The sequence below is a fragment of the Magnolia sinica genome, unplaced genomic scaffold, assembly GCF_029962835.1.
Source record: "Magnolia sinica isolate HGM2019 unplaced genomic scaffold, MsV1 ctg349, whole genome shotgun sequence".
Taxonomy (NCBI): Eukaryota; Viridiplantae; Streptophyta; class Magnoliopsida; order Magnoliales; family Magnoliaceae; genus Magnolia; species Magnolia sinica.
The window spans coordinates 145,048-160,041 of record NW_026682815.1 but is presented as its reverse complement, the minus strand read 5'-3'; the positions used below and the strand labels follow the sequence as shown (position 1 = coordinate 160,041).

At 39.2% G+C, this 14,994-nt stretch overlaps 1 protein-coding gene across 1 annotated transcript; it reads left to right on the top strand.

Moving 5' to 3' along the window:
• Positions 1 to 1,696: 1,696 nt before the first annotated feature.
• On the top strand, positions 1,697 to 5,861 carry LOC131236270 (probable LRR receptor-like serine/threonine-protein kinase At3g47570). Its single transcript, XM_058233393.1, has 2 exons — positions 1,697 to 4,298; positions 5,176 to 5,861. The coding sequence occupies exons 1-2, from the start codon at positions 1,697 to 1,699 to the stop codon at positions 5,568 to 5,570; spliced, it is 2,997 nt and encodes a 998-aa protein (XP_058089376.1). The 3' UTR covers positions 5,571 to 5,861.
• Positions 5,862 to 14,994: the final 9,133 nt, after the last annotated feature.

The following is a 14,994-nucleotide window of genomic DNA, read 5'->3' as shown; positions in this document are numbered from 1 at the left end:
GTTTCTAAAAAGTGGTGGGTCTAATATTGTGGGTCCGCCTATGTGGGGTGTGTACGGCATCCTATAAGAAAAGGAGGTGACGGAAATGTATAGCCTAATAAATCACCAATTGAGATGTCCTTAAAGGAAGCTGATTGCTTGCAATATCCCCTAATGTGGGGCCCACCGTGATGTATGTGTTTTATCCATGCCATTCATCCTTGATCATTTTTAGGCTCCAGCAGATCCAAAGCTTAAGCAAACCACACAAAAGGAAACAGTGGTGGTTGAATGTCCACTATTAGAAATTTCTTGGAGCCATAAAAGTTTTGGATCAAACTGATATTTGTGCTTTCACCTTGGTTCAGTTACATGCGTGAACTTATGAATATGTTAGATGGCGAATAAGCATTATGGTAGGCTGTAAGAAGTTTTGAATGATGGACGTTTAATTGTCACTATTTCCCGTGATACGGTCATTGAGAGATTTGTTATCTGTTTATTTTTGAGGTAAAGCCCTCAAATGAGCTGAAAAATCCAACGGATAGTGTGGACATACATTATGGTGGGCCCGCAATCATGTAAGTCAGTGGTTCTCTGGATACTGCACGGCCTGATCACCTCGAAGCACCTTTTTTGTTGTCCACTTGTGCTGTGGGACTCACTCAAGATAGTACGGCCCTTACCGTGGGACCACCTTGATGTAAGTATTATGTATCCGGATGTCTATCCATTTTTCCATATCATTTTAGGGTATTATTCCAAAAAAGAAACATATCCAATTATCAGGTGGACCATGTGATAAGAAGCAGTGGTGATTGACCATTAATGGGCCACAAAAGTTTTGAATCAAGCTAATATTTATTTTTTCCCTTCATCCAGGCTTATTTGACCTATTCAACAGATTGGATGGTAAATAAACAGCATCGAGACATTAAAGTGTGCCCTAAGAAGTTTTTAATAATAGGACAGTCAATCACCACTGTTTCTTATAGTATGGTTCAATTGTTAATTTGATCTACTGCAATTTTTGAGATAACACTCTAAGATGATCTAGAAAAACGGATGGATAGCTTGAATACATGATACAGACATCTAAGGTGGGCCCCACGGTAAGTGCCTCACCGTATTGGGTGAGGCCGGGGTCTCACCTGATCCGCTCTCGTTTATATATATATATATATATATATATATATATATATATTAATAATATGTGTGGGCACTTTGTTATGGTTATCTGACGGTAATGACGATCCATGTTATTTTCCAAGACGTCTTGACGTGCTTTAACAACCTCTCCTTGCGTTTGCGATTTCAGATCACGGAATGGAGGTCTACATTCAAAGTAATTGTGTGGCCCACAAATCATTCAACCTCCTCATTTTCAGATCACGAAATCTGTTTTCTGGGACAAGCGTGATAAGCGGCTTGGATTTCACAACTTGGTACGTGTGGCTGACAGTGCAGCACGTGTACGTGGCATTTCTCTCACAGCAAATGCACCGTGACGAGGAATCATATCATACTCGACCCGAGGCTGTGCGTTCTCAGTACAAATAGGGAGGGTTGGATGAATGTAGCGATAAGAACCACCCCAAGCGTTTTATTCTCTCTCAATCTATACGTCTAGAGAATGGAGTTACCATATCTGAGTGTTAGGGTATTTTGGTCATTTACCCTACTCCATGCAATCCTTCTCAACTCCTTTTCACAGTCGATGTCTACAACGGCTTTATTGAGAAATGAGACAGATCGACTAGCATTGCTCGCATTCAAAGACGGTATTTTGGTAGATCCTCTCGGAATCTTGAGCTCATGGAACCATTCTCTCCATTTCTGTCAATGGGAGGGAATCACCTGCAGTCCCCGTCATCAAAGGGTCGCCATCTTAAAACTCAGGGGCCACAGCTTGGTGGGCCACTTGTCACCTCACATTGGAAATCTCTCTTTCCTGAGAAGAATCGATCTCTCCACCAACAAATTCCAAGGCCAAATCCCTCAAGAAATCGGCCGTTTATTCCGTCTTCAGAATCTCAACCTAACTGAAAATTCATTCCAAGGAGAGATTCCATCCAATCTGAGCCACTGCTCAGAACTCGTAATCATTCACATCGACCGGAATCAGCTCGTTGGAGAGCTTCCTGCTGAGCTTGGCTCTTTGTCGAAGCTCATTTTCCTTTCTGTCTTGATCAATAATCTCAGTGGAAGCATCCCATCTTCATTGGGGAATCTTTCCTCTCTCATGCTTCTTGATCTAGCGAGTAACAATTTGGGCGGGCAAATTCCAAACCAGCTTGATCAATTGCCAGGCATGATCTATTTTCAAATATCTGGAAATCAGTTATCAGGTACGATTCCACCATCGATGTATAATCTCTCATCCATCCAGCTCTTTAACGTGGCAATTAACCGTCTACATGGAAGCATTCCTTCCAACCTTGGCCTGGCTTTTCCACACCTGGAAGAATTTCTTATAGCAGGAAACCAATTCACTGGAACGGTACCAATTTCATTGTCCAATGCTTCAAGTCTCCAAACCGTTGATATTAGCAACAACAACTTTAGTGGACCCATGCCTGCGAATCTAGGAAGTCTTTTGGGTCTCCAGCGTTTCAATATCGAGAGAAATCAGCTTGGAAGCATGGAAGGTGATGACCTGAGCTTCCTCACTTCACTGACCAACTGCACCAATTTAAAAATCATAGCTGCTGCTACTAATAATCTCTATGGTGAGTTGCCTGGCTCCATTGCTAATCTCTCGACAGGGCTAAATATGCTGAGTTTAGGAAGAAACAAGATATTTGGAATCATTCCCAAGGGAATTGGGAATCTCGTCAGCTTGTATGCTTTGTTTCTGCATGAGAACTCCTTGAAGGGTACTCTTCCAGATGCTATTGGGAAGCTTAGCAAGTTGCAAGCCTTGAGTCTCCAAACAAATAAATTTTCAGGGAAAATCCCACCTTCAATTGGCAACATCAGTCGATTGAGCGTTCTTGAGTTGAACAAAAATGATTTCCATGGAAGCATACCATCAAGTTTTGGAAATTGGGGATTTATGGAAAGAATGTTCATTGATGAAAATAAACTCACTGGTGCCATACTGAAACAAGTCGGTGCAATTGAAATCAACCTGTCTCGTAATTCATTTACTGGGTCTCTCCTGCTGGAAGTTGATAACTTGGTAAACATTCAGGGAATTGATATCTCAGAGAACAAACTATCAGGTGAAATTCCAGATACATTGGGAAATTGTCAAAGCCTGGAGTTGCTCTATATGAATGGCAACTTGCTTCAAGGAACCATTCCGGAGTCTTTAAGGACATTGAAATCTATCCAAAGGCTAGATCTTTCGCGCAATAACTTTAATGGGCAGATTCCAAAGTATTTTGAAGAACTTCTTTTCTTGCAGTATTTGAATTTGTCGTTTAATAATTTCGAGGGTGAAGTGCCCAAAGGAGGAATCTTTAGAAATATCGGTGCAATTTCAGTTGAAGGAAATAGCAAACTCTGTGGAGGTATACCAGAACTACAATTGCCAGGGTGCCCTAAGCAAGCTTCTAAGAAACAAGGAAAGCCTCTTGCTCCCAGAGCAAAAGTCACAGTCATTACTGTGGTTTTGTCTTTGTTTCTCCTGTCGTGTATCGTTGCAGCTCTTTATTGGAGAAGAAATTCTCAAAAGAAAGCTTCTTCTCCATCTTCCACACACAATCAGTGGTTACAAGTTTCTTATGCAGATCTCCTTCAAGCAACAGATGGGTTTTCTTCAGCTAATTTAATTGGTGTGGGAAGTTTCGGTTCTGTATATAAAGGACTTCTAGAATGCTTTGAAACACTTGTTGCAGTGAAGGTACTCAACCTCCTACAGCAAGGAGCTTTTAAGAGTTTTGCAGCTGAATGCGAAGCTTTAAGAAACATCCGACATCGAAATCTTGTCAAGATCTTAACAGTTTGCTCAAGCATTGATTTTAATGGCAATGATTTCAAAGCTCTAGTGTTTGAGTACATGCCTAATGGTAGTCTGGAGAAGTGGTTGCATCCAAATGTAGATGAACAACCTCAATTGAGGAATTTGAATCTTACACAAAGGCTGAATATAGCCATTGATGTGGCTTTGGCATTAGATTATCTTCATCATCATTACCAAACACCAATTGTTCATCGGGACCTAAAACCAAGCAATGTTCTTCTTGATGATGACATGGTTGCCCATGTGGGTGACTTTGGTTTAGCAAGGTTCCTCTCTGAAGTTGCAGAAAGTTGCTCTCAAAATCAGACTAGCACATCTGGGATTAAGGGATCTATTGGGTATATTCCTCCAGGTAAGGATTTTAGTCCTTTATCTTTTTATTTTTATTCATTTATCTTGCAAAATGATTGGTAATTTCCATATATTAATATTATGGTGAAGCTTGTTAAGAATGATATGCATGAAAATGATCTAATTAATGGATATTTCTACATACATTACTGCATTCTTCATATATAGGACTAAATACAGTAATAACAGAATTAAACTCTTAATAGGGAAGAAAGCCAAAAGATGGAAGAATATTGTGACAAATGTGATTTTAATTTGGTGGTGATGAGCTACAGTCATTTACGAATTGAAAGGATGGATTTCTCTCTTGGGACCAAGTGGTCCCACTTGTCCCACTTACGATGAACAAAATAGAAGGAATACCTGTTGATCATACATGACTCAAAAATAACGGTGAATGTTACAATTGAGATCATGCACTTTTGTGAATGGTGGTGATTATCCCATCAAGCTGATTTAGTGGGCATCAGCAATTCATGATATACCTTCTTATCCAAGGGTAAATGATGATTAAATGTTGGCTAGATTGGCCTCACATTAATTCACACTATAATAAATAAGGTACGAAGAATTGTTACTAGATTATTTCTCAATCTGTGATAAACTGTGTGAAAACAGAGGATTCTTGTTCTATTTATAGGATATTTTCTTAGAAGGACTATTTGTTGGGACAAACCATACACTCATAATACAAAGATTGAAGAAATATGTTTAGCCAAATTCCTTATTCTCAGATATTCTAAATTTTGGGAGAGGCAGAAATGTTTATTATATAAATGAAATATTCCCTTTTTCTCCCTCTCAATATCTAACCACTATTTTTATCTTTCTTTAAATAGTTGCCTAACATTCAAACACATGACATTTGTAAATCGTAGAGCATGGGATGGGCGGTAAGGCATCCACACATGGGGATGTATACAGTTATGGGATCCTTCTGCTCGAGATGATCACCGGAAAGCGGCCAACTGATGACATGTTTAAGGACAATCAGAACCTTCATCACTTTGCAAAGTCGTCTTTTCCTGAACAAGTAATGGAGATTATAGATCCAAGACTTCTCTTAGAAGATGCTGAAGCTATTCAAGACAGTGAAAATCATAACAATTTGAGAAATAGAATGCATGATTGCTTGGTTTCATTGGTCAGCGTTGGTGTATCATGTTCTGCAGAATCGCCAAAGGAACGAATGAAGATGAGAGACGTTGTTATGGAAATGCATGCAATTAGAGACTTATATCTGGAGGTTGGGATTCACCGACAGACAAAATAGGCCCCTATTGTTAGGTGAGTGTTCATCTTACCTCATTAACTACTAAGATTAGATTAGCAGTTACATTGAAGAAGATTCCGACATAAAATAAAACTGTTTGATATTTTATTTAAGAAGCTCTAGTTATATATTGCTCTGATGTTGAATCTAGGGGAAGATGTTTTCTTCTTCTTTTTTTTCCTTTCCTTTCTTTAATCCTGTTTTAAACAGAGACTTTGTAGCTGATACAATTATTAGAATGGGTAAATAAAAGGGCCAAGGTGCTTCCCTGTCTATCATGCTTATGATGATTCCGACGGTTTAATTTAGTTACATGATTGCCACGTGTAGAAAATGAGTTTTTGTCTAAGAGCAGCAGGGTTCAAGGTGCAACTTGTTTTTTTCACGCTACGCATCGTGCAGTGTTGCCCAAAAAGAGCAAGCTGTTTTGGGCCCGGCCCACTATTTGTAGGCTTTGAATCTTTGATTTGGGCCAGTATGAGCTTTGCATATATATACTCATTTGGCCAAATCTGGGCTAAAATTCCTCCAATTAGTGTATGGTTGGGCTCAGTCCAGAAACGCATGTAGGTTCCCAATGGGTTTGAACCCATAGCTCATTGGCATCCAAGTTAAGTTCATGAGCTCAAGTCTAACCCATCAATTAGAGAAGTAAATGGCCCAACCTAAGTTGTCCAAGTTTAGACCATGAGCAACCCTAATTTGGTTTGAACAACCATTTGACTTTTAGTACATGGGGTTAAGCTCATCCCATAAACTGGCATGGCAAATGGGCCAAGCAGCTTGATTTAGGTGCTTTTGTAGCCTACATGAAGAGCAGGGCAGCCTGAATTTTTTGGTGACACAATATTCACAATTGGACCACTTGGCATCTCATCTAGGGAAATTTGTCTCTTCTTCACGTGAAAATATAACTTTTGCTCTTTTACTGAAAAGAATATCTGACATAGGGAAGAGCATGAAGGGATGAAGAGAAAGATCACCATCTTTCTCAAGTAAACAGGACCTTAAATCCACAAGACATTATGGCTCTAGAATCCATGAGAGTTAAGAAAATTTGAAAATAATTTGCAATCAGTCTTTCTTTCAGCCAAGATTATAAAGCTTTAAATAATAAAATGAAATCCTAATTAATAGTGCTAATACAAATAAATTGAAACTTTTTCTAAAATAGTAAAATTTACCAAAAATAAAAGGTTTTAACCTAACTACACAGAATGATTCATGGCATGATAAGAAGCAAACTCTAAGAAGACACCAAGTACTAAAACTCTAAGAATAAAAAGTTATGTTCGAGATGAAACTTATTAAAAATAGGAAGTTTTTTAAAAAATGGAAGACTTGAGTAGGAATGAATTGTTTTCTCATGAATTAAACAGAGGGACGTCAGTTAGCCCCAAAATGAAATTTCAGTCGAAATTCCTGTAACTCATTTCAAATCTAAAGTTATGATTGATTTACGATTGGTTCTTTGAACGGCATTTTTCTCAATCCAGAATGAATTTCTCCAATCTGGATGTGCCTAAGGCCCAATTACATCATGCCCCACATAAAGCTAGGCCCAAATCTGATGGATTACGTCCACTTCCATTTGGACTTTTTTTTTTTCAGTCCATCTAAGCAAGAAATAGGTCTGCATCTGCTCTACAACAATATCTCAGCAATGAATTTTACTAGTACTGCCATCCAAAAATACCTTACCATCTATGTTAGCATTTAGGCTGCAAATTGCAATTTTCTTTCTAAGTTGTATTCAAAAGTGACACAATTTCACATTTAGGTTGCTTGCTTAAAACCAACACAAGAAAGCATTTGCCATTTCTCCTGGATTTAACTAAATGTTTGCAATTCAACATACATGTTCTTGCAACAAAATGCAGCCTTGCGTTTGTAGGTGAACTTACAATCTTATTAGAAATTATTTTTGTATCTATGGTAGCGTATGGACTGGGCGGTGAGGCATCAACACAACATAAGGAGATGTCTACAGTTATGGAATCCTTTGTTGGAGATGTTCTCCAGAAATTAGAGGCCCACCGATGACTCATTTAAAGATCATCTGACCCTCCATCAATTAGCTAACATAACATTTCCCGAACGACTGATGGAGATTGCAGATCAGCGGTTGCTCTCAGAAGGAGAAACTATGGACATAGGAAGCAGGTGCTAGGAGCGCTTGGCAATTAAAATTAGTTTATTTTTCTTGGTGGAATTGGCAGGACCCGCAATTTGTATCTGTCTCATTTTCGAGACTATATATGCCCTACAATAAGCTGTCAAAATGGATGGATGGTGTGGATGTACACCACATACATTTTGATCGGCTCCAGGGTGAGGTTCGCTCTCACCTGGTTGGATCCTGGGTCCCAGCTAATCTGCCTCCTGTTGGCGACCCGGATCCAGCCAAGTGGGTGTGACACTGACCATGGGGCCTACCTTGATGTATATCCATGCCATCCATCCACTTTAACAATTTATTTTAGGGCCTAGTCCAAAAATAAAGTAGATAAAATAACTCCTCAGTTGAACAACACTACGTAAAATAGTGGTCGTGGGACGTCTGTCATTAAAAACTTCCCGAAGTTGACCGTAATATTTATTTTCCATCCAACCACTTGATAAAGTCATACATATATGAATAAAACGAAAACACAAATATCAGCATGATTCAAAACTTTTGTCGCCTTCAAATGGTGGGAATTCAATCCAATTGTGTGGTCCACCCGAGATTTATATCTGATTCATTTTTGGAACTATGGCCTAAAGAAAAAAAAACTGTGAAAAAGAATGGACGGCGTTGTACAAAAATCATGGTTTGCCCTACGGTCAGGAACATACTGACGTGTCTGGATCCAGTATCCAGTCGGGATGCAGCTAAACCGCTTCCCCCAGACCCAGTTCCCATCACAAAGAGCCCATGTGTGATCAAGCTATGGTTGTACATGGAGACTATGGGGAAGTCTAAATTCTCAACTGGGTTTCAATCACAGATTACTTATGTGTCAAGCTATGGTTGGATAATAAGACCTTAGATTCCAAAAATAATAATAATAATAATAATAATAATAATAATAATAATAATAATAATAATAATAATCGAAGGCAGTGACAACCTCTTTGGTCAGTACACTTCTTTTTTTATTACGTAGAACGTGCCATGGATACATTCGTAACATGATTGGACCAAAAGAAGGTGGACCGTAAATTAATCGTAACTTTTGATCTGGGTATCATTATGGGACACGCAACCTATCAATCATTACTGAAACGGGTCATCCGAGGTGAACCGACCCATAAAGTGGGTCGCATATGTCCGTTTCGCCATAAAACACACGCTTTCAGATAGAAACAATTTTTTAAGGAAAGTTACTATTTTTAGTAATTTTGAATTTTTTAATATTTTCTTATCTTTAGAGTTTTAGATTTTTCTTCTTTTTTAGAATTAACTTGTAATCATGATAGGACTCTTCTAGCTAAAGTTTATTTAGAATTTTTATTTTTAGAAATTAGGCTTTAAAAGAGTTTTATTAGAATTAAAAATTTTATTAGACTTAAAATGTTGCTATTTTTGGTAATTAGGAATTTTTTTTTCTATATTAATAGTGTAACAGTGACGCAGGGATGAACGTGATGAGGATAACTACTCCGAATCCACGGAGCTTCTCTGGACTCCTCATAGAGACTTCTCGAATCCACGAGGAAAGAAAGCAAAAAATAGAAATAAATTCTAATAAATTCGAAATTGATTAATTGATGAATAAAAACGAGTTCACAACTCTTTAAATAGGGGTACCAAGCGATGGGAAAGAAATTAGAATCAAACTACAACTCAAACTCCTAGAATCCGTGACTTACTATAAATAGTAAACTTACTATTTATAGACGGTCGTGATGTCTACTAGTGCGCATGGTTTTCGACCAAAAATAGTAAGTGTCCTATTTGGCTTCACCAAACCGTTCTCCTAATTATTCTAAGCTCTTTTCACGTTGGGCGCAACTCCTAAAGCCCGACGGATGAAGATTTATAATCAAACTAAAACTTACTATTTATAGTAAAAATGAAATTAAAACAGGGAAGCGACCGTCGATCCAGGGATTTTTCGCAATTCTGGGCTGTGCAACGTGGCATAGTGGGTTGGTTAGCTAAAGTAGCTCGTTCTACCCCAAAATCATATATTTTACGTCAGATAACTCATTTCGGATTGCAAGATACGCCCAATTTAAGGTTCGAGGGTCTGGATCACTTCTGTCATTGACCAGGCCTTTTCTGATCCATCTTGGCCATGTAACTGTCCGCGACCCACTCTACATCAAACAGGGACATACATGTCAGACAATCAATCAATTTATTACAAATTTCTAAAAATTATTCTCCTTTTTCCTTGTGGGTTTGAGGCATATCTATGAGGAGTTCAGAGAAGTTCAGTGAATTCAAAATAATTATCTCCCAGAGGAAGACGGTGCTCAACCTCAACACGTTGCGTCATTTTCACACTTGATGAAGATGGCAAGCGACTTAGAAAAGCCAGTCTAGCCAACTGTCGACATCTAATGAGAAAATTCTTCTTAAATGGATCCTCGCAATAAGAAAATTGTATATCCACTCATGTAAGCCACGTGTATGGTGGTCAGTGCTAGTTAATTCATATTCTATTTCTTAGAAATTTTACAACACTTGTATAATTATCTACACCCACCTTGTGAGAGGATTGTTCTCCTGCAAGTCCCTGGTCCTAGAATAAGCTTATTTGATAAGGGTTATGCAGGAAGCCAGTTGTAGCCTGTCCAGCAGGGTCTCTTTACGTTGAAAGTTGGACGCCACGAAAACTTGGCTAATCCAACCATTGAGTGAGCCATAGGCGAGTTTGGGGTTTTAGGTTTTGAGGAGTGGTTCATTTATTTTTATTTTTATTTTTTGGCGTGGCTCACATATAGGCTTGATTTTTTGTGCATCTGATAGTTCTGGTGGGACCCACTTAATGCTTACATTGGATGGGACATATACACCACTGTGGACCCCCAACAGGCAATAGTATATAAGTAAGCGAATAACTAATTGTACGTAAGAGAAAAACTTATAGAATGGGTTTATTTTACAAGGACCTGTGGGGGCATTTGCATCAACAAATATGTAGACCATTTTAGAACCTTTTGTACATGGTCATCCAAAGATTTTATATATATATGTGTGTGTGTGTGTGTGTGTGTGTGTGTGTGTGTGTGTGTGTGTGTGTGTGTCAACGATGCTCTGATGGACTGCACAAACTCGAACAAGACCATCCGATCAAATGTAGTTTTCAACCCTTTTACCATTCAAAGTAGGGTAAACAAGTTCAATGGTCTCATGGATCCATCATCATTCCACATATTCCAGGGAGGGATGGCTATAGCATGAGCTATACAATATGATCTCAGGATTCTCAATTTTGAGCAGATTGGTCTTAAAACCATTAAATGTAGTTGACAAGAAAGCATTCCAGTGATTTATGAAGGAGATTGGGCATAATGATGACATGGAGCAGCAAGAATTGGAATATGGTAGAGCCATCTCTCTACACATGAAAGAGTGATTTACCACTGGTGCCCGACCATATGCAGGCCCAAGCATGGGTAGTTCATGTCTCCAAAGTCACACAAGTTAGACAATCCTATTCATTTGATCAGTGGCCATTATACACTCGTTTGATTGGCGGCCATTAAACGTTATTGATGTCTTAAATATGTAAGCAACAAGGTGTCAATGCCATCTAGTAGTTGTCGATGCCATTAACAGATGTTCGATGCCATAGGAAAAATCCAGAAAATTCAATGTTTGTTGTTGGAACTTTTTGGTGTTTTACTCCATATCATCAAAGGTGTTCGATGCCATCGATAGATCATCGATGCCATCGAAGTCCCGTCGAAAGTGACATCGAGCGCATGCGCAAAATTCCGTAAGTGCTAGATTTGTTTCCTATTCCGATTGTGATACTATGTTAACAATGTTTTTGATGAGGGGATATGCAGTTCAGCGTCAGAAGACAAAATGATTTGGGTTAACACTACCTCAGGAGAGTTCAGTGTCGGATATGCCTGGCATATGTCTAGACCGCCCGGGGAAAACAAAGCATGGGCAACGTGGGTTTGGCACCCAAAACTTCCTCCAAAACTGTCGTTGCTTACTTGGAAAATTATTCTCATGGCCATTCCAGTTAACATTAGGACCCAAGCCAACGGGATTCACATGGCTTCCAAATGTGAATGTTGTCAGGACTCTATCCCGAACCAATCAAAAACCATTGACCAAGTTTTCTCCTTGGGTAACCTGGCGTCAATAATGTGGAACCACTTCCAATCCCTTCTCCAAGTCCACCCTATCCCCATTGTTTCAACTGTCGGCAGGGCCTCTATATGGTGGGCATCGGCCAAGCAATCTGACCGACCGCATATTTTAAGGGGCCTTCTTTCCATTCTAATTTTTTGGAAACTTTGGATGTCCAAAAATGAAACCAGATTCGATGATTCCACACCTTCTGCTTTAAAGTGATTGCCAGAATTCACCGATGGATCTACTAGATTGGCCCCACGCTTCCCCCAACCAAATACGCAAACATAGCTTCAGATACAGCTTTAACGGGGCTAGGAATGGTCAACGATAGCCCTTATAAGAGGTCAGTCCAGGTGGTCAGGTGGACGAATCCTAAGAGGGGCTGGATCAAGATTAATGTTGATGGGATGGCCCATGGAAATCCTGGCCTATCAGGAGGAGGCGACGTGGCTAGAGATTGCATAGGTGCTTTCTTTTTTGCCTTCACTTCAAGGTATGAATTCAGATCAAATTCTCGAGCTAAGATTAGGGCTGTTTGGGAGGGCCTGTCCCTTTGCGTGGAGTGACGCTTCTCTAAGGTGGAGGTGAAAAGTGATTCCAAGGCAGTGGTTGAATTAATCAAGGGGAAATCCTCCCCTTCATGGAACATGTGCTACTGGTGGGCAAGGATTAAACACCTCATGAGTCAGTTAGAGGTGTCCATCTCGTACACTGTCCTAGGGAAGCGAATGGGGTGGCTGATGGCTTGGCTCGTAGGGGTAGTAACGGCCAAGCCCATTCTCTGGTTATGTCCATGACAATCATCCCTCAGATGACTAAAGGGTTTTTATTTCTTAATAGAGTGGGGTCGGGAAATTTGAGGGTGGTATGATTGCTTCATTTCTGTCACGTCTAGTTTTCACGTTTAGTGTGTATTTCTCATGGTAGACGGGCCTTTCCCTTTTTATTGTGGGGTCCACCCGAAGTTCTTCCTGTAAAGCTTTCATTTTTTTAAATGAAAGATGAGATTTACACACACACACACACACACACACACACACACACACACACATATTGCAAGGAATTTATGTGCGAGCCTTCATGGAAGCCATAAGATGAGATGAGTGGCTGGGATTCAACTGCATTGAGAGAGGGAGAGTCTTTAAAAAAAAAAAACTCTCTCCTACACTCACGGAGACACTCCTGGAATTGATTTCACGCAAAAGCCTTTGGTTGGAAGATCCTGTGCAAAGATTTTGTGTGGGGCCCACTATGATGTTTGTGATAAATCCAACTCGTTTATTCGTTTTTTGAAATCATTTTAGTACATGTGACAAAAAATGAGGAGGATACAAAAATTAAATGGGGCACATGAGAGGAAACAATGAGGATTTAGTGACCACCGTTGAAACATTCATATGGCTACAAAAGTTTTGTTTCGGTTTATGTTCCTGATTTTTTCATTTCATCTCAATGAAAATGATATTATAGATGGTTTGGATGGAACATAAACATTAAGGTTGAGCCTACGAAGGTTTCAAAGGTAAGCATTCCTTTCCCCACTACTTCATCTGGTATGGCTCACTTGAATTTTGCATCCTCCTCATTTTTGGTATAATGTCCTAAAATGATATCTAAAAATGAATGGACGGGTTGGATTTCACACAAAGATCATAGTGGGCCCCACCATGATGTATGTGTTTCATCTATGCCGTCCATTTGTTTTTCCATCTAATTTAAAGGGTTGAGCCCAAAATTGAAGCATATCCAAATATCAAGTGGATCATGCCAGGGGAAAAAGCGAGGATAGTGATTTCCACCATTGAAACCTTATTAGGACCCCGTAGTGATGTTTATTTGTCATCCAACCTGTTCATAAGATCATATAGACATGGATGAACGGAAAACAAAAATATAAACTTGATCCAAAACTTATGTGGCCCCCAAGAAATTTTCAACAGTAGAAGTTCAATTCAATTGTTTCATGTGGTGTAGTCCATTTGAACATTGTATATACTTTATTTTTGGGATCAAGCCATAAAATTATTTGGGGAAAATGGATGGACAAAGAAGATAAAATACATAAATCATAGTGGACCTTACACAGTTTACTCAGTAAGCTAAGCAATCCCCTTCCGTCTAAGAGAAAAGCGGATTGGCTGGTGTACCACACACCAGCTAAATAGCTGGTGTAGATACGTATCGCGCGAAGATAAGCACCCACCCTTCTCGAGCTCCGAGTTGCACTAACAATACAAAGGAGATCAAAGTTACATGGCCCCACAATGATTTATTTATTATATCCACACCGTTCATACATTTTTCGAGATCAATTTAGACAATTAAACAAAAAAAAAAAAGAATTATATAGCGAGGACAATGATTTTCCCGGTTAAAAAATTTGTAGGGTCTACCATAACGTTTATTTTCCATCCAATCTATTAATAAGATCACAAATACATAGATGAAGAGGAAAAACAAATTTCATATTGATCAGAAACTTATGTGCCAAAAGGGTTTCAATGGTAGACGTTCAATCCCCAACTATTTTTTACGGTGAGGTCCACTTGATCTTTATATATGTCTTATCTTTCGGCTCAAGCCTTAAGACGAGCTTGCCAAATGGATGGACATTTTGGATATAACACATACCTCCTGATGGGACCCACAGAACTTGTTGATGTTAATACACCAACTATATAGCTGGTGTGTGGTACACCAGCCAATCCTCTTCCATCTAGGAGTGGGACGTGGATTATCTAATGAGAGGTTAAGTAGCTGAAGTAACGTCACCAAGTTATGTGGGTCCCACCATGATGTATGTATTATATCCACACTGTCCATCCATTTTGAGAGATCGTATAATGGCATTATCCAAAGAATGAGGTAGATCAAAAGCTCTAGTGGACCCCACCATAGAAAAAAGTGGGGAGAGTGATGCCACGGTTAAAATCATCCTAAGGCCCCACTGTACTGTTATATTTGAAATCCAATTTGTTAATTAGGTCATACAGACCCATATGAAGGGAAAAAACAAAGATCAGCTTGATCCAAAATTTTTATGGCACCCAAAAAAATTTTAATGGTTGACGTCCATTCTAAATTGTTTCTTGTAATGTGGTCCACTTGAGATTGGGA

Bases quoted from the DNA above. Each gene is read 5' to 3' on its own strand.
- LOC131236270 (XM_058233393.1), top strand. From the start codon at position 1,697: ATGTCTACAACGGCTTTATTGAGAAATGAGACAGATCGACTAGCATTG. The intron at 4,299-5,175 runs GTAAGGATTTTA...TGTAAATCGTAG, and splicing joins TATTGGGTATATTCCTCCAG to AGCATGGGATGGGCGGTAAG.